At 38.4% G+C, this 20,550-nt stretch overlaps 1 protein-coding gene across 1 annotated transcript in view; it reads left to right on the top strand.

The window, feature by feature from the left end:
* Positions 1-20,550, top strand: part of PKP2 (plakophilin 2) — a 124,723-nt gene that overhangs the window by 60,159 nt on the left and 44,014 nt on the right. The window contains exon 6 of the mRNA XM_027844445.1: positions 12,706-12,883. Coding sequence (XP_027700246.1) covers positions 12,706-12,883 — 178 coding nt within the window. The remainder of the gene's footprint in view (positions 1-12,705; positions 12,884-20,550) is intronic.

A 20,550-nucleotide genomic window follows, 5' to 3' on the forward strand; every position in this document is an offset into this window, starting at 1 on the left:
CCAGGTCTGTAGGTAACAGATAAAAAGCTGTGGTAATCCTAATTCTAAATTATGAATAACAACAATGGCTTAATTATTAATTTTTAATCACAAATTCATTGGATCAGTTCAACAAACATTTTATTAAAGTGTCTAAAGACTGCTACACACTTTGAGATATAAAGATGAAAAGCAACAGAAATCCCTATTCTCAAGTTAATAGTTTAAGAAAGGAATCAAACATTTTATTGAGTATCTACTATGTTCTAGGCACTATGCTAAGAACTTTATAAATATTATCTCATATGATCCTCACAACAACCCTGTGAGATAGGTGCTATTATTATCCCCATTTTACATTTGAGAAAACTGCAAGAGACAGAGGTTAAATGACTGGCCCACTGTCACACAATGAGTGTCTGAGACTGGATTTGAATTCAGGGCTTCCTGACTCTGGGACAGCTAGGTGGCACAGTAGATAGAGCACTGGGCTTGGAATCAGGAAAATTCATTTTAGCCATGATTGCAAATGATCTGACAACAATAGTTTAACTCTCTATAATAAACATACTTACAATTATTTGACTTTCTTAAGTTCTTTAACAAGTACTTTGTAATTATGCTTCCTGAGCAATTGATTTTCATTATGTTTTATTCATTTTGTCGGACTTTCCTTCATTTCCTTCTGGATTTTGGTTTCTTATATAGAAATGATGTTGATTTTTGTGTATGTATTTTTGTGTATTGTTATATCTTATAATTTTACTGATAGATTGCCTCATTTAGTTTTTTTCTTGAATTTCTCAAATTGTCTGCATAACTAGTCCAGCCTCTGAGACAAATTTGCTTTGCTTCTCTGGGCAGATTACTTAGTGGTGACCCAGTTACCCCTAAATTCAAAAGTTACAGAAAAGTTGTCAGTCTGCATTGGTGGAGGCAATTTTGGCTTTTTTTTTTCCTTGTCTTTATTTTTTTATTTTTGGGCAATTGGGATTAAGTGACTTGTTCAGGGTCACACAGCTAGTAAGTGTCCAGTGTTTGGTCTGAGGCTGGATTTGAACTCAGGTCCTCCTGACTTCAGGGCCAGTGTTCTACCCACTGCACCACCTAGCTGCCCCTTGGTGGAGGCAATTTTGACCAGAGGTTCTTACACCAATAAAATCGCAGGAGCTCCCTCTTCCACCTCCCCCCCCCGCCAAAAAAAAAGACTGAGTAGAGTCTAGTTTATTAAATTGACATTGGCTATTATTGTCCTCAGGAATTTAGGTGGATAGAGTGCCAGGCCTGGAGTCAAGAAGACCTAAGTTCAAATCCAGCTTCAGACACTTCCTAACTATGTGACTCTGGGCAAGTCACTTCACCCAGTTTGCCTCAGTTTCCTCATCTGTAAAATGAGTTGGAGAAGGACATGGCAAACCACTCCAGTATCTTTGCCAAGGAAACCTTAAATGGGGTCACATAGTTAGACATGACTGGAACGACTCCACTCAAAGTAATGTGGGAGTTTGGAAGGATGGTAACTGTAACCTGTATCTACAGCACTCCCCTAATCTACCAGTTTAGTAGATATATGAAAGAAAGAAAGCTAGGGTTTTTTTGTGGTTTTTATTTTTGTTTGTGTTTTTTTTTGTTGTTGTTTTTGTCTGGCATGGCTTGTTTATGATGAAACCCTATTGGTTCTACTTTTCCTTTTTAAATGTTCACCAACCATGTCTTAAATTAAATGTTCACCAACCATGTCTTTAATTATCTGTCTTTGAATTTTCCTAGGAATCAAAGTCAGGCTCAATGCCAGTTTTCAAATTCTATTCTCTTCCCTTTTTTTTTTTTTTGAAAATCGGGAACTTCTGTCATCCACAGTCTTTCACATATTATTTACATTGACTCACCAATTGTATCTGCCGATTCTTACATTACCTGAGAATGTAGGTTATCTGGTTTGAGGTCTTGAATTCATCAAGAGCAAAGAGATGCTTTCTTACTGTCCCCTGGTTTATCCTTTTATAGATTCCATTCACAAAGTAGCAATTAATTCAGCTGACAAAAAATCTACATATACTATTGTAGGGATTGTGTCAAACAATTTTACAGCTCTTGACCCAAAGGAATATCAATAAAAAGCATATGATAACACCACAAAATGCTGTGAGGAACTAATTTGCTAATGTTGGGCAGATGTCACAGCTGCCAATGAACTTCCAGCATCTATCCACTGCTCATTATTACAGGAGAGCCTGTTATTAGAAGTGTGTTGGGATGGAAGAATTTGAGGCAATACAGTGTAGGGTAACTGTATTTGGATTTAGAAAACGTGATTTTCAGTACCAGTTTTGTTACTTATTCCCTCTGTGACTGTTTGCAAGTTATTTTGTTTCTCTGAGCTTCAATTTTCTCATCTATAAAAGGATAATGGACTAGATGATCTTTTTTTAGAGTCTTTCCATCTATAAACCCTATGGCCCTATAGAAAGTGCTATTAGAGCACAAAGAACACTAGATATTACAGAGAACAGTCAATCAACAAGCAATATGTGAGCTAGTAAAACCAGTTTTACTGGTTCAACCTTTGCCTGAAGGATGACTATATGCTAAGGCTTAACTGCTTTGTTATTATGGCACAATTAGAGCTAGGTTTCCTGGCTCCCTGCCCTCCATTCCTCATTCCTTATTAGGCAGTTCTGAGACTACCCTCACTTCAGTGATCCAGACTCCCCCACTGCCACTAGTGATAGGGAAGTCTCCTATTAGGGCCATGTCAGCTCTTTGTCTTAAAACTCTATAAATTTGAGCCCTAAGTGGCTTTAGGCTCTCAATCATCCTGCTGTACATCTGAACCACCATGGAACTGTGGGACAATGGGGACCAAAGACCTATGCCAATTCCTTTTCGCATCACTTTTTCTCTTGTAACTGTCATCCCTATGTAGCATTGTTACTTTTCAGGAACAAGTCCCTCCACTTTTGCACTATAATTTATTAAGAACTTACTATGTGCCAAGAAGTATATTAAGCCCTGAGGATATAAATAAAGGCAAAAAAAAAAAATCTAAAAAACCCTGCTTTATGGAAAATGCTAGAATAACACTGGAAGAAGTATCACAAGAACAATCAGCAGCATTAATAAAACATATACTATGTGTCAGGCATGGCGGTAATCACTGTGTATATAAAGAAAAGCAAAGTTTAAAAAAAAACAGTCCCTGCCCTCAAGGAGCTTGCATTTTAATGGGAGGATGAGTATAAACAGTACAAATTAGAGGTATTTTCAGAGGCAAGGCCCTAGCAGTGAAGAAATAGGTGAGGGGAGAGGACCAGTTAAGATGTCCTGCTAAAAATGGGATTTGATCTGAGTCTTGAAGGAAGCCAGTGAAGCCACGAGATGGAGACTATTGTCATTGTCATTGGACAACAGAAGTAAATGGAGAGGAAGAGTCCAAGTGATGAAAGGCTTTATATGCCAAATAGAGGAGTTTATGTTTTATCTTCGAGGTATGAGAGTTTTTTTTTCTATCATATTAATAACCAATTATTAAATTAGGTTAAGGTTTTTCTCTTTATTTCCTCCTTCAGGGACTAGCCTCTTTAGGTCATTCATCCAGTCTCTGAAGGACAAAGCTGATGGATGAGATTGGTGTAATCCTTGGTATATCTGCTCCCAACTAGAAAACCTTACTTTTGTTTGAAGTGTAAACAGAATCTAATCTAGGTGAATTCCAGCCCCAGAGCATCAAGTCTATGCCCTTGCACTCCGCCACCGGAGTCCAGGATAACCTAGCTCGTGAAAGAGAAAATCAACCAGAGTGGTCTAGGTAGAGAGGGATTCCTTTGTCCGGATTGCTGAGTCTCATTATCAAGCCACATTCTCAGGAGAAGGAGCTGAAGACTTTTAGACTACCTCCTCATTAATATATCTACTCCCTCATTAATAGTTCATCAATCAGGGTTGAATTTCACCTGTTAGGGTACTCTTTTTCCAAAAGTATTTAAGTGTTCAGTGATCTCCATGGTTTGGTCTTTGGTTGTTGAGAGGGATCAATGATCATCAATTTATTATTAGTTAGCCTAATTGACAAATTGATTATTAATTACCCAGAAACTCTGTCTTTTAGGACTTTTATTCATCACAGTTAATAGGGAGTCACTAGAGCATATTGAGTAGGGTATGTGTGTGATATGGTGAGACATTTAGTTTAGAAAAAAACTTTGGATGATGGATTGGAGTGGGGAGAGATTTGAAGAAGGGAGACCAACTAGAAGGCTATTGCAATCATCTAGATATGTGGTTGTGAGGCCTGCCTGCCCTACGGTAGTGAAAATGTGAGAAAGGAGCTGTTATGAAGATGGAAACAAGATGACAACAAACTGGATATATGGAATGAATAAGAGTCAAAAGTCAAGGATGACACCGATATTACAAGCCTGGGAGGACTGTAGTACCCTCAACAATTAAAGGGAAATTTTGAAGAGGGGAGGGGGTTTGGAGGAAGGATAATGAGTCAGAAACTTGAATACTATGTATAAATAAGCCAGGATTTAAAAGTAAATTAGACCATTCTACAGGCTAAATTATATACTATACTATAAATCCCCAAATTAACTCCCTACTTTCTTCTCTATTTATCCCATACAGATTAATACTCAGATTAATACTGTCTAATATAAACTGCATTTATCAATTTGAAGAGACAACCAGGGGTCCACAGTCTATGACAGATGGGCCAAATTCAGCCCACTACCTGTTTTTGTAAGGCCTGCTAACTAAAATGTTTTTTTTTTAAATACAGTTAATGCTAAACCCAATGACTACCTAATCCAGGGGTGGGCATACAGCTTACACGCCAAATCTGACCTTGTGGGCTATACAAAAAACAAAGTGCTGGATTTGGCCATAGATTGCTGACCCCTGGATTATACAGTCATTATTTTTAGTATTCTAAGCATCTAACCATTTTAATTAAGTTAGTTTATATGTAGAACTTGCTTGCTTACATACCCCATCCAAGTTACCTCAGACCTGCTTTTCAAATGCTCTGCCTCCTTCGTAAGTTATTAGTATATCAAAACTCTTTTCTGGAGGTATCTTAACATTTGGGAGAAGAAAAAATTACAGCTGGAGGCCCCAGCAATCCCTTACTGCTAACTGGTTCTGGGGAATAATTTATATGATATGATTTGAGAATTCAGAAAATCCTAGGTACTGGGAAATTAGAAGCTGTCTGTGTGTAGCCCAAAATTTGGAGTAAAAACATCCTCTTTGGGTCCTAAGTGAACTAGTTGTTTTGGTTTTTTTAATCTCCTGAATAGCAGTCATAGAAACTTTGATGCTATATTTAAATTAGTCAGGAACTTAAAATTAACCTAGATCATCCTGGAAAGCTACATTATGTCCTTCCCTTTAAAACCACAAGTTGAGTCTCTTACCACCACCATTTCTGTGATTCTCCCCCACATATACTATATACTTATCACTATCAGCAATCAGTTAACACAATAAAAGCTAAAAACTAACATTTAAATAGTGATTTAAATGCTTTGCAAAATAGTCTGCATGTTGTATCATTTGATCCTTGCCTTTTATAGATGAAAAAACTGAGGATGACAGAAGTGAAGTGTATGTGTGTGTGTCCCAGAGTCACACAGCTAATTAAATGTCTTAGGTGGGCTCCAGAGTCAGAACCTTACTCCAACTCAGCTAAGCCACCTTGCTTCCTCAAAATACTTCTACTTATGTTATCTCATTTGATTGTCACCAGCCCTGGGAAGTGAGTACTATTACTCTCCCTATTTTGCAGATGAGGAAACTGAGAGAGTAACTTTCCAGGATCACTTAGTGTGAGAGGCAGGATTTGAACTCAAACCTTCCAGACTCAAAGTCCAGAACTCTATCTACAATGCAATCATATTTCAAACTGCTGTGGTCAAAGGAAACCTAACAGAAACAAGGAATTGACAATATTGTTCAAGCTGTGCTTTAGAGATCTAACTAATTACATGAATTAGCTGGCTACTAGTAAAAAGTGTAAAACCAGTGATTTTGTAGCAAATCCAATGTATGAGCCAAGAAAAAGTTTTCCTTTTTTGGAGGGGGAGAAAGGATATTTTCCATAGAGGAAAAATGAAATTGAATGCTTGAATCAGCCTCTCCCATGTCTTTTCTTTCTTTTCTGGAGGAGGATTTACATTTTTTTTTTAATTTTAAATTTTACTTTGGTAAATTTTTTAATTCATTTTAAATTTAAATACAAAATAAAAAAAGAACATTTCCATATATTCAGCAGGACACATGAGAATTCAATATACAACAATAAATTTACATTTAAAGAAAAGCTGGGGGGGGTGGAGCCAAGATGGCAGGGTAGAAGCAGCGACTTGCTTGAGCTTTCCCCCAAACCCCTCCAAATACCTGCAAAAAAATGACTCTAAACAAATTCTAAAGCAGCAGAACCCACAAAAAGACAGAGTGAAACACATTTCCAGCCAAAGACAGCCTGGATGGTTGATCAGAAAGATATATTGCGCTGGGCTGGGAGAGGAATGCAGTTTAGCGTGGGCGCATAGGCTGCAGTGAACCCAGAGCAGGCCTCAGAGGGCTGAATCACAGGCAGCTGTGGCAGTTTCCAGACTTCTCAACCTGTGAATGCCAAAGATAACTTAAAAGGTCAGTGGGAAAAGTCTGTTTCTGCGGTGCTGAAAGAGAAGCGTGGGGTCCCAGCCCCATTCCCCAAGTACGGTCCTGGGGCAGTGGCTGCCTCCTGAGCTTCTGCCCCACAGACTAAGGGGAAGTCAAGTGACTGATCAGAGGGGGATTGCAGGTATCTCTCTGCTGGTGCAGGATTCTCTTGCTTTGCCCTTGCTTGGATCTGGGTCACACTTCCAGGTGGCAGTCCTGGGGTGAGGAGGAGCACTAGCATGGTGGAGCTTGTAGTGGCTGTGCAGAGGAAACCATCCTCACAGTTCCAAGACAGAAAAGAGTGCTTATAGACCAGAGCACAGGCCAGGCAAGGAGTAAACACCTCACCCTTGATCATAGCACCTTGGAAGAATTGAAAATTTACAGGTCCCTGGAATTATCTCTGAAAACAGCTGCACAAAACCCCTGAAGCTTAGGACAGTACATTCTCCACACTGGAAATAGACTCCTACCTTAACAAAGAATTTATAACTCAAGTAATTGGCCGAGATCATGAGTAAGCAGTGCAAAAAGAGTCAGACTATATTATCTTACAAAGAAGATCAAAACATACAACCAGAAGAAGACAACGAAGCCAAAGCTCCTACATCCAAAGCCTCCAAGAAAAATATGAATTGGCCCTGGGCCATGGAAGAGCTCAAAAACAATTTTCAAGTTTTAAAAACACATGTTAAAAAATAGAAAAAGAAAACAAAAAAAAAAAGAAGAAAAGAAAAGCTAGGGGCAGCTAGGTGGTGCAGTGGGTAGAGCACTGGCCCTGAAGTCAGGAGGACCTGAGTTCAAATTCAGCCTGAGACCAAACACTTGACACTTACTAGCTGTGTGACCCTAGCTGTGTCACTTAACCCAATTGCCTAAAAATAAAAAATAAAGAAAAGCTATATAATTACTAATACACATTGTTTTCAAAGCTACTCATCTTTTCTTTGCTTCCTTCTAGGTTTTCTTTTTTCTCTGCTGTACACTTTTAATTTCTTTTTCTCCCTTTCCCCAAAGAAGGCTATAATTAAACATGGATTTTATACACACACACACACACACACACACACACACACACACACACACATACACGAGCGCACACACGTACTATAAACATACCCATATAAACTCATACACATATAAGACTGTACTATGCCTATTTCCACTTGTTATCTCTTTCTCTGCAGGTGGATAGCATCTTCCTTTAGCTGAGAATAGCTAAGTCATTCATAGCTGATCATCTTACAATATTGCTGTTATTTTGTACACAGTACATTTCACTTTGCATCACCTCATGTAAGTCTTTCCATGTTTTTATAAATTAATCAGCTCATCATTTTCTATACCACAGCAATATTCCAAGACAATCACTTCCTATCTGAGAGACTGGCTATGAAAGTTTCTTTCCAATTTTCTGCATTCTTTCTATTCCTGTCTACATTGGTTTTATTTATATGATAAATTTTTAATTTAAAATAATAATGAAAATTGTCTATTTTATACTTCAACAATGGCTCTCCCTTTTTAATGTAGCTTAAGGTCTGATACTGCTAAATCTCCTTCCTGAACTTTGTTATTAATTTTTCTATCTCAGTAAAATAATTTTCTAGTAATTCAGTTGTGGTGGCATTGAAAAAATAGATTAGTTAAGTAAAATTGTCATTTTAAAAATTATATTGGCTTTACCTACCCTTGAACAATAAATATTACTCCAATTATTTACATCTGACCTTATTTGTATAAAAAGTGTTTAGTATTTATATTCATGTAGCTCCTGTGTCTTTTTTTGACAGATATACTTTCTGCTTTCAGGTATTTTTAAACTGTCTAGTTATTTTATTTATTTAGTATTTTTATTTTTCCCCAGTTACACATAAAAACAATTTTAACATTAGGTTTTAAAACTTTGAGTTCCAAATTCTCTCCCTTCTTTCCTCCCCACCCCCCTTCATTGGGAAGGCATGCAATTTGATATAGGTTATACATGTGTAGTCATGCAAAATTTTTCCATAATAGTCACATTGTGAAAGAAAATATAGACAAAAAATCCTCAAGAAAAATAAAGTTTAAAAAAATATGCTTCAATCTATATTCAGACACCATCATTTCTTTCTCTGGGGATGGATAACATTTTTCATCAGAAATCCTTCAGAGTTTTCTTGGATTATTGTACTGCTGAGAATAGCTAAGTCATTCACAGCTGATCATCTTACAATATTGCTGTTATTTTGTACACAGTACATTTCACTTTGTATCAGCTCATGTAAATCTTTCCAGGTTTTTCTGAGAGTGTCCTGCTGACCATTTCTTATAGCTCAATAGTATTCCATCATAATCACATACAACAATTTGTTCAGTCATTTCCCAATTGATGGGTATCCCCTAAATTTCAAATTCTTTGCCACAAGAAAAAAAAAGCTGTTATAAACATTTTTATACATATAGATCCTTTTCCTTTTATTTTTTATCTCTTTTGGGATACAGACCTAGTTGGCAAGTCTTTGGACATAGTTCCAAATTGCTCTGCAAAATGGTTGAATCAGTTCACAATTCCAACAACAGTGCATTAATACCTCATTTTTTCATTTTCTTTTTCAGTTCTATTAGCCCAACTAACAGGTATGGAATAGAATTGTTTTAATTTGTATTTCTCCAATCAATAGTGAGTTAGAGCATTTTTTTCATATGGCTACAGATAACTTCATCTGAAAACTGTTCATATCTTTTGATTTGATAATTTACCCCATTTTACCTCTACCTTTCCCTTCCTCCCATTACATTCCACCCCTTATTTTTATTTTTTTTATATATCATCCCTTCATATTCAACTCACACCTGTGCCTTCTGTCTATCTATACTCCTTCAAACTGCCCTAATAATAAGAAAGTTCTTATGAATTACAAATATCATCTTCCCATGTAGTAATGTCAATAGTTTAACACATTAAGTCCCTTGTGATTTCCCTTTCCTGTTTACATTTTTATACTTCTCTTGAGTCTTGTATAAAAAAGTCAAATTTTCTATTCAGCTCTGGTCTTTTCATCAAGAATGCTTGAAAGTCTTAGAGAAAGTAAAAGCAAAAATAGACCTAATTAAAAGAGATAAGGAAGGAAACTACATCTTACTAAAAGGAAGCATAGATAATGAAGCAATCAAATTAAAAAACCAAGGAAATACTCTATGTGTCAGATCTGTGGGGAGGAGAAGAATTCATGACCAAACAAGAGCCAATGAGTATTACAAACTGTAAAATAGACAATTTTGATTATATTGAATTAAAAAACTTTTGCAAACAAACAGCACCAATGCAACCAAGATTAGAAGGAAAACAGAAAGCTGGGAAGCAATCTTTACAGTATCTCTGATAAAGGCTTCCTTCTAAAATATATAGAGAACCAAGTCAAATTTATGAGAATACAAGCCATTCCCCATTTGATAAATGGTCCAAGACAGGTCCAAACAGGCAGTTTTCAGATGAAGAAATCAAAGCTATCTATAAGCATATGAAGAAGTGCTCTAAATCATTTTTGATTAGAGAAATGAAAATGGAAAGAAATCTGAAATATCACCTCACACCAATCAAATTGGCTAATATGACAAAAAAAAGGAAAATAATAAATGTTGGAGAAGATGTGGGAAAATTGGGACACTAATGCATTGTTGGCAGAGTTAAGAACCAATCCAACCATTCAGACTTTGTTGTCTTCTCAGTGAGTGTTTTGATCTTCTTTGTCACCATAGTAACTTTCTATAGTCAGAGGGTTTTTTTCCCCTCTGCAGTTTGCTTATTTTCCCGATCTATTAACTTGACTTTTGACTGATTGTTAAAGTAAAGCTTTGCTTTGTCCCAAGCTTCAGGGGTTTTGTGCAGCTGTTTTCAGAGATATTTCTAGGAACATATAAGTTTTCAGTTCTTTCAAGGTTTTCAGTTCTTTCAATCTAGAGAGGTACTACTCTCCTGGACTGTGCTCTGTTCTGTGAGTGACCTTTCTTGCTGACTTTCTTATTTTTCTTTGGTGTCTATGGGCTGAAAGATCTGAAAACCACCACAGCTGCCAGGGATTCTGTTACCCCAAGGCCTGCTCCTGGTTTGCTGGGGCCCAGTCTGTGCTGGCATGGCCTGTGCCAGACTGCGCTTCTCTTCCACCCTGGTGCAACAAACCTTTCTTGCTGACCTTCTAGGTTTTCTTGGGCTGGAAAAGTGTTTCACTCTGTCTTTTTGTAGGTTCTGTTGCTCTAGAATTTGTTTAGAGTCATTATTTAAAGGTATTTGGAAGGGTTTGGGGGAGAGCTCAGGTGAGTCTCTGCCTTTACTTGCCATCTTGGCTCTGTCTACTTATTTTAAATAATATTGAATAACTTTGGTGCACATTACATTCTATTTTCCATCTCCATGCTTGCCCTCATGCCTGAAATGCAGTCATTCTCCACCTTATTGCTTAGATTCCTCAATTTCAAAGCTCAGCTCAAATGCTAAATGGCCCTTATTATCCCTTCCCACTTGTGCCTCTACCCTCCCTCCTAAATCCTTCAAATGTATGTTATTTCTCCCCAATAAAATTGTAACCCATGATGCACACTTGTAATCAAGAATGTAAACTCTTTGAGGACAAGGACTATGTTATCTTTGTCTTTGTATCACCAGTACCTTGTGCAGTGCTTGTGATACTTGATAGGCTTTCAATGAATGTTTGTTGATCGAGTGATTGGACCTGGGATTCTAGGTAGACATCTGGTCCTTAATTCTCTGAACCATAGATACTTAAGCTCTAGATATGAAGCTTGAAAGAAAAAATAAAATAAAAGCTAACTAGTTCCATTACTTTACAGTGGTTCTCTCTCCTCTCCTCTTTTCACAAAAACTGGAATCCACATTTAATTGCATTTTAATTCTTTCCTTTGGTACTTGTATTATCCTTCCCCTTTTAGTATGAAACATGTAACAACTAGGTGGATTGGAGGGGGAGGAGCCAGCAAAAATTATATGAATACCTTGAAACAAACCTTAAAATTATTGAATATTCCAGGTTACCACTGTCTCTCCTTCCGCTTCCAGACCATAAAATAAGGAAGAAAGGGCGCATCCAATATAAATTCTGGAAGGGCATATACTGTGTCTTCAGTATGTTCTGGACAGCATTCAATAAACATTAGTGAGTGATATTTATGAGATTAGCGTTAGCAGGTCCAATTGGTATATTTGTTCAGTCTCCCCTAGGTATCAAAAGGTAAAATAAAGCATACTGAGGAGCTCCTAAGAAGAGAAAAACAAATAAGAATCTCTTTTTTAAGTTTTAGTTTTAGTTTTTATGTCTCTTGTGCAGAGATAATTTGGTGTAGTAGATACAGAGTTAGTCTGGGAGCCAGGAAGACCTGGGTACAAGTCCTGCCTCTGCCTGGCTGTGTGACCTTGGGCAAACTGATTGACCTAGAGAGTGCTCTAGGACTCTCAAGAGTACATGTTGCACAGAAATTGCATTCAGAAAAGGAGGTTCCTCATTTGGGAATTTCCTATATCAGTGAAATCAGAGGTCCAATCCCTAGATTTTAAAGCTCTAATTTGTTATTTTCATGAGGTCAGGTCCATAGGTTTTTTTTTTTCTTCAGTGAAGTAGCAATAAATAATTAAACATTACTGTCTTTGATTCACATTGCTGTTTATTTTAACTTAACCTCCCCAGTTTCATTCTGTAGGCCATATATTTTATAGAATTACTTCAACTTATCTAATGAGCTTTGAACTGGTTAATTTGGTTTTTAATTATCTTTTTTTTTTGACAGTTGGGGTTAAGTGACTTGCCCAGGGTCACACAGCTAGCAAGTGTCAAGTGTTTGGTCTGAGGCCAGATTTGAACTCAGGTACTCCTGACTTCAGGGCCGTTGCTCTATCCACTGTGCCACCTAGCTGCCCCTGTTTTTAATTATCTTAAACTCAAAGGATGATGATATTAACTGATCAATAAATTAGTAAACAAATACTTACTAAACTCCTGTTATGATTCAATAGGCAGTTAAGCATCATCCTTTACTAGTCCGTCTTGTTTCCTTGTTTTGTAGGTTTGCTGTGGAATTTGTCCTCTAATGATAAGCTCAAGAATCTGATGATTACAGAAGCTTTACTAATCCTGACAGATATTATCATCATCCCCTATTCAGGATGGTCTGAAGGTGACTATCCCAAAGCAAATGGGTTGCTTGATTTTGATATATTCTACAATGTCACGGGAAGTTTAAGGTAAAGTCATTTTCTTTCCCTTTTATAATCCTCCCATTCCCTTTCAGTATATACTTTAAGTACTGTATTTAGGTCTTTCCCAAACCTTCCTCAATCTACCTACAAAGGCAACTGAGAGAGGGAAGAAGCTATGATAATTCTTTAAAATTATCATAATAATAATGTAGTAATCATCCACTAACATCCTATTCCAATGCTTCCTTATGGGAATTGATTGTTTTGTTTTTTAAAGGCAATTGGGGTTAAGTGACTTGCCCAGGGTCACACAGCTAGTGTCTGAGGCCACATTTGAACTCAGGTCCCCCGACTCCAGGGCTGGTGCTCTATCCATTGAGCTACCCTAGCTGTACATGGGGGTTGATTGTTAAAGCATAGCACAAACATGATATACCCTAACATTACAGAAGCTATTTGAATATGAGTTCAAAAATGGGTTATGCATCCATAATTTGGAGATAAATCTTGATAAGTTTAGAGAGGCCCATCACCACAAAAGGGGTCACCAAATGGTGAAATATTTTTGCCACAGCAACATGATCTTTCCTGACTCCTAATCCTTTTTGACCTATCTATTTCTTTTGCTACCGTTGATCTTTCTGTACACCTCACTGTCTTTTTGTGACACTACTTTCTCTTGGTTCACCCATGTACTAGTACTCCTTAGTCTCCTTTTCTGGCTTACCATTCACATTAGGCCCCTAACTGTGGGTCTTCCCCCAAGGTTTTCTTCTGGGTGGTCTTCTCTAATCTCTCTCTTTTGGTAATCTCTCTGTTCCCTTGGTTTTAATTATCTGTAAACAGATGATTACCAGGTCAATCTACCCAGCCTTAGTCTCTCCTCTGAGCGTCAGTCTTGGATCATCAATTGCCTGTCAGATGTTTCAAAATAGATGTCTCAGATACATATTAACACGTCTAACAATTATCTCATTGTCTTTCCCCTTAAGACCAACCTTCTCCCATGCTTGTCTTTTTCTGTCTAAAAAAAAAGGCACTAGTATCTTTCCAGAATCCCAGGTTTGTAATCTCTGCATTTTCCTTGATTCTTCAACTCTCCCTCACTGCATATATGCAATCACTTGACAAATCTACTTTCATATCTCTCAAACTTAATCCTTTCTCTCTACTCCTACAGCTACCACTTTAGTTCAGGCCTTTATTTCTTCTCACCTAGAATATTGGTACAGCTCCTAATTAATCCCCTTGCTTTAAATCTTTTCTCCCCTCCAGTTTATCCTACATACTACTGCCAAAACAATTTTCCCTAAGAGCATATCTGATTATATGACTTCCCTATTCAAACAACTCCAGTAGTTTTCTATTTCTCTATGATAAAATGTGAAATTTTTGGTTTAACTATTCAGGCCCTTCACAACCTAACCCCAATCTATCTTTCTAGCTCATGAAACTCAACTTCCCGTCACTTTTCCATTGCACTGGCCATCTCCCATATTTGGAAGAATGTACTCCTTCCTATCTTCCACTTCATATAGTCTTTCTTTTCCTGTAAGGTTCAACTTAGGCCCCATCTTTTGCACTGGGCTTTTCTGGCACCCTGCCCCCCACCCCAAACTTCCAGTGCCCTTCCTTCTGAACTACTTTGTATGTATTTGTATTTGTTATCTATCTATATATATAGATATAGATATCCATATCTATATCTATACTTCTTATTTCCCCATGGGAATGTTGCTCATTTAGATTAGGAATGGTTTCTTTTTTTTCATACTTATTCCCTCGTACCTAGCCCAGTTCCTAGCACCTAATAGGTACTTCATAAATACTTGTTGGCTGATTGCTAAAGTGTAGAGGAGTTGCATTTTGTACCAGTGAAAGGCAGAACCATAACTGGGGTGGGATTTGGCTTTGACCCAGGGCACTGATATGGAGGAGAGGTAGCAATGCTGAATTACTGAGTAGAAAATGGAGTTCTATGCTTTTTTCCTGAAGTAACAGCTGTTGTCAATATTTGTAGTCCTCCAGAAATGTGAGGTACAATAGTGTCTTGGATTTTCTTGGGGGTGGGTAGTCTCCTTCCTGGTGTCACTGAATCTTCAGTAATACTGTCTTCTGCAGTGCTTATCATTCATATTATATTTTGATTATTAACAGTGTGCCACATTATAACAACAAATAGAACCTGCCCAATTGACTTACCAGCAAATAAGAAGTATCAGCCAATGGAAAGAATAGAAATTCACCTGAATGGAAGCCGTCACCCCAACCCTCTGCTAGACTCCAATTTTACACTAAATGAATATTTAATCCAACAATCACTACATTTTATACTAGAAAGACAACTAACACAGTAGTTTATGAGTGCTTAGAGCTTTAAGAAAGTTAACCTAATGATTAGTGTTGGGGTTATCGAGGTGGGGAAGGGGCTTGTCTGTCTTGTCATCTGTTACCCACTGATTTTTATCAGCCTCAGTTGCCTTTATGTCCCATGTCTGTATCTGTTAATATGTGTGTATACAGCTAAAAGACAACAAGACCTAAGGACAAAGGCTTAGAGGGTGCACGGAGGAGGTGGCTCAGTCTGCCCTGACTGTCAGTCAGAATGTCCATAGGTTGGCATTCCAGCATGTGCCTTATCTCCTGGATACTACATATTACAGCTTCCCTATAGAATCATAGCTTTTTCATGCTGTTTAAAAAAAAAAAAGTACTTTAAAAAAATTCACATAAAAGAAGGAAAAAATATCTTGGTGGTTAAAGCTGTAGTAATTCCATTTACAGTACACTTCTAGATCCAAAAATGGCTTAAGATAGACTTGGTGAATATATACATGTATTTTATATTTATGTATATAGATATAGGTATATCTATATCTATATTATGCACATGTAACAGTATAAAGAAGTTGGTGTGGTGATCATAGCTGTTCAACCACTCCTATTTGCCATTTGTCTACTAGTGACTCATTGTCCAAATAGATATTCCTAGTATAAACACTCTGCCTTAACTCTAAGAAGTAGGATTAAAATATTTGTAATTTTGTTTATTCATTTGTTAGTTTTTAGCCTCCAGCTAGAGACATTACTTCTGTTAAAATACCTAGTGTTAGTCTTTTTTTTTTCTCTCTCTCTTCTCTGAAGACGTTTTCTCCCTCAGTTTGTTCTTGTCACCTATCTTCCCAATAAGTATAAGCTCAACTAGAAATTACCAGTGGTTATCACCATAAAGACAAAATAAACATTTAAAAAGGAAGGTAAGTACCCAACCCATGCTCAGAGGAAAATGATTCATCTCTTATGAAGGAGTTCAGGGAGAAGACATCCAAGATTACCCCCTTGGGTTCTATATTCTAAGGGTTTCAGCAACACAATTTCTGTCCCAAAATACCTTCTACCCAAGCAATATCACTGCCAGATCATGGCCCCTTTGTTTGTGGTGGTTACCTGTGCTTCTATTTTCTCTGCTTTTGTGATTTCCTATAGCTTCCCTTTCTTCAGTTCTATGATTCTGATTGTTCCATCAGGAGGTAGGTTACTCCTTATGTCTTTCTCATGGATTTAGTGAAGTGACTTTTAAAAGTCACCCTAAGGAATAGCCTACCATTCTTCAACCAATTGTTTTCCCCCTTTTTGATTCCCTCAAAAAAATTAATTTCCACTTTATAAAGGAAACAGCTAGTGTAGCTTCATTTTACACTTAGCTTAGCACATTCATACTCTTCTCTGATTCGGTCAAGGAAGGGCCAGTTTAAGCATGTATATGTAGATATATATGTCACTAAAGATCCATAATTTTCTTTTAACTTGCTGGACTTTTCAATTGTTCTTGTAGCATTAGAATATATTGGTGGAGGCATATATCCAGAAGGACATGATCTGAAGCTACTCTCTCAAATTCCACTCACCCTAGCAGGCTGTGTCCTCAAATGGTGGCTACTAGTAATTCCTGTAAGGAATCCTGAAGGTCTGAGGTGGAGAGAGGATTCTAGTACAAGGAGCTAGGTGACATTGTGAATAGGGTCGCAGACTTTGAGTCAGCAAAATTTGAGTTTGAATGTTGCTCCAGACACTTATGACCTTGGGCATGTCACTTAATCTCTCTTACCTTTAGTTTACATTACATTTTAAGCTCCTCTAGGGCAAGGGAATGATCTTTTGCTGCTTTTTGTATCCCAGTGCTTAACATATTGCCTGGCACATGTGGGTGCTTAACAAATGTTGATTGATTGATTGAATGATTTCTCATCTGTAAAATGGTGAAAATAATAGCACCTTCCTCACAGAGTTTTTGTGAGGACCAAATGAGATATCTGTAAAGCATTTTGCAGCCTTAAAGCACTATTATTAGCTATTATTATTGTTTTCTTGGTCCTGTTTACTCCACTATAAATCAGTTCATACAAGTCTTCCTAGATTTCTTTTAAACTATCCCTTCTATAATTTCTTACAACATGATAATAGTCCATTACATCTACCTTGTATCCATCAGTTTCCTTGTCAGATGAAGGAGAGAATCGACTGCCAAAGATGATACCTCCACTTTCACATTTTATGAAGATATGGTGGAATATTCTCAACAATACTGTCTCATAAAACAGAAAGAGACAGTACGGGGTAAAAGCTGTCTAAATAAAGTGTTTACCGAGGAAGTAGAAATGGCAATAAAAGGAACAAGGAAAAAGCAACCAGATTTTGGGGAAAGGCCCCAAGCCAACCATCCTTTTCCCCCTCCTAGCTCTTCTGATTCTCCAGACTTTGTCTCCCTGTTTCATCTGCCTTCTTACTCTGGAACATTCCTCTACCTCTCAGGCCCCCTTCTCCCACTGATAAGTTCCTCCCAGGGCCACCACTTTGGAGAGAGGTTCAGGTTGGCCATTCTTCATTCCTGTCCCAGTTCTGTTTTCAGCTCTCCAGTCTTGGGACACCATGCCCGTGCACAGGTAATAACCCTAACCTTCTACTTCAGCACTCTTTTATGTATTATCTTCATTCATTAGAATGTCAGCTCCTTGAGGGCAGGGACTGTCTTTATTTTTGCTCATCTTTTTATCCCCAGTGCTTAGCACGGTGTCTGGCTCATAGTACATGCTTAATAAATTCTTTGCTAACTGCTAGATTGGATCAAGCATATAAAGAGAAAATCCATACTGGAGGCATAATTAAGAGAGTATTGAAAGACTAATTTAAAAGATATCTAAAGGAGAGAAAGATACGAAAGGCATTGAAAAATCTTGGGCCTTAACGTTTCTAAAATAAGGGGATAGGAAAAACATCAACAAATATTTTCCTACATACGTATTCTCCCATGTATACAAGATCTTTATGAATGTCATCTATACACAAGTTGAGGACATCTTCAATGAAAGTATTAGTAGGAAACAAACAGGCTTCCATGAATGATATTCAACATCTTTATCATCTCACAATTAACTGAAAGGTATGGAGAATATAAGATCCTGACGGGTATATTTTTCATTGACTATGAAAAAGCATTCAATTTAGTATAACAAAATGCTACTTTGCAAGATCTTTTATAACATCTTGTCCCATGGGGGAAGATGGCATGGGCTGACTTCCATCTGCACCAGCACAATGCCCCTTCCACCTTCTACAAGCTTGATCTCCATCATTCTGCAAAAAAGGAGAGCCTCCCTTTCCTCTGGGTGTGAAGAGAAGCAACGTTCCCTCTGAAGAAGGATCTCCCTTCTGCCTAATAATCTCCAGTCTTTTGAGGGAAGAAGAGAAATTAATTGGGACCTTCCATCTAATGTGTGCCTTCTTTCTGGTTGCACATATCTCCTTGCCTAATCTTCATAGTCCTTTGGAGTGAAACTTTCCACTCAATGATTAACCTGTTTGATCCCTACACATGCAAGTGATTCTGAACCCCTATAGGTCATCATCAAAACTTCACGCTCCCTAACAACTAATTCCTTATTCCTATCTCCCTCAAGCATCTTGCCCCAAAGTCTCAACCAAATTCTACCCACCCCTTCCACTGTGCCCTCTGAAATGCCTGTTCCTTCATCTTAAATCTTTTCATCTTCTAGTAATTATGGAGACCTGGCTGCCCCCTGGTGACATAGTCTCCCTGGCTACTAGTCCTGGCTGCTCTCATTCCTTCAAGGTGAGGGAGTTAGATTACTTCTTGCTCCCCATTGCCACTTTCAGGTTCTTTCCCTACCTCTATCACTCAGTAATCTCCTTTTCTTTGAGGACAATTCACATCTTCTACCCAATCAAATTCCTGGTAGCTGCTCTCAAAATATACAGGACCTTCTCTACAGACCTCCCTTCCTTCTTCAATAAATTCAGTACCTGACTCACAATCTTTCTTTCCTCCTCAACTGCTCCCCTCATGCTAGAGGATTTCAGCATATATATTGACTCACCGTCAAACAGCCTAACCATTCAGTTCCTTAATTGCTCTGGGTCCCAGCCCCTCCAACAAATGTGCCCCCCTTCTTGGAGCCTTGAATGCCTGACCTATCCCCCCTCCCCCATGATTCTATGAGGCTGGTGAGGAGCTATGAGAGACAGGAGCTGTGGCTAAAGCTCACCTCTGTGGTCTGAAACCTGCCCATCTCCTATAATCACTTGTCCCCTCCAACCTCCTACTGCAGCTCCCAGGCCCCCTCAATTGTTTGACACCTGTTGGGGCCTTCCTGGGGACTCTGTACCCCTTAGTACCCTTCCTTCAGTCTGGCTCCCTGATTCTTGGCTGCCAGAACCACCCAGATCTGACAAGTAAGGGGAGAGGAGCTGGGGGTATAACCTTACTCAGGAGAACAAAGGTCATGGCTCCCAGGCTTCTGCGGAATTCTCTTGGGGTCAGAAGTCACTACCCCAGCCATGGGATCAATAGAGGCCTCGGATCCAGCCCCTAAAGGGGTTAAGTGCAAGAGCTACTCTCTAGAGAGATAGGGATTACCTGGAGGGCAGAGGTTGTGATCACCTGAGAGGCAATGCTGTTCCCTCTCCTTTTCTCCCTGTCCCCTTCCTTTCCCCTTTTTAAGGCCATACTACCTGAGAGGGTCTTTTGGACCCAAGCTTGTCAAGCCTGAGGCCAAAGTCACATATACCTCGCTGTTCCCCCTTTCCTCCTGGAGGAAGCAGGGTGGAGCTATTGGGATATCAGAAGTCACCAGTGACCCTCCTTGATAGGGTAAGAGAAGATGAGGGTGCTGGGAGGAAGGCTGTTTCCTGTACATATTTATCTCCCCTTCCACATTTGTACATTTTTATAAAAAGTAACCCCTCAGTCCAACCCCTATTCCCTTCATTTAATTAAATCCTCAAACTGATACTTTTTTTTTTAATTACTTGCTCCTCCATGTCCCACACAAAGATGGATATACCCTTGAACTTGCACCACTTCCATGTTCAAGAATTTCTGGCCATAATCTATTATGTTTTCCACCTCTCCCTCTGCCTTCACATACAATGTCCTACACTTGGTTCACATTATAATCTCCAGTCCCTCAGTTCTCTCCTGCACTTCTCAGGCTCTCTTCTTTTCCCCATCTTGATTCCTTGAGAAATCAATTTGAGTCTATACTGTCCTTTCTCTTGAGTTCTTGGCACCCTTTTTATGTTGCCAAATGTGCCCTGCCAAGCCTCAGCCTCAGATCGCTGGCAGCATCCTCTACCTTTGCTACTACACACATGTTTCTGAAAAAGGGTGGAGAAAATAATGTAACTATTCTGAC

The sequence above is a fragment of the Vombatus ursinus genome, unplaced genomic scaffold (genome assembly GCF_900497805.2).
Source record: "Vombatus ursinus unplaced genomic scaffold, bare-nosed wombat genome assembly UNPS02014941.1, whole genome shotgun sequence".
Lineage (NCBI taxonomy): Eukaryota > Metazoa > Chordata > Mammalia > Diprotodontia > Vombatidae > Vombatus > Vombatus ursinus.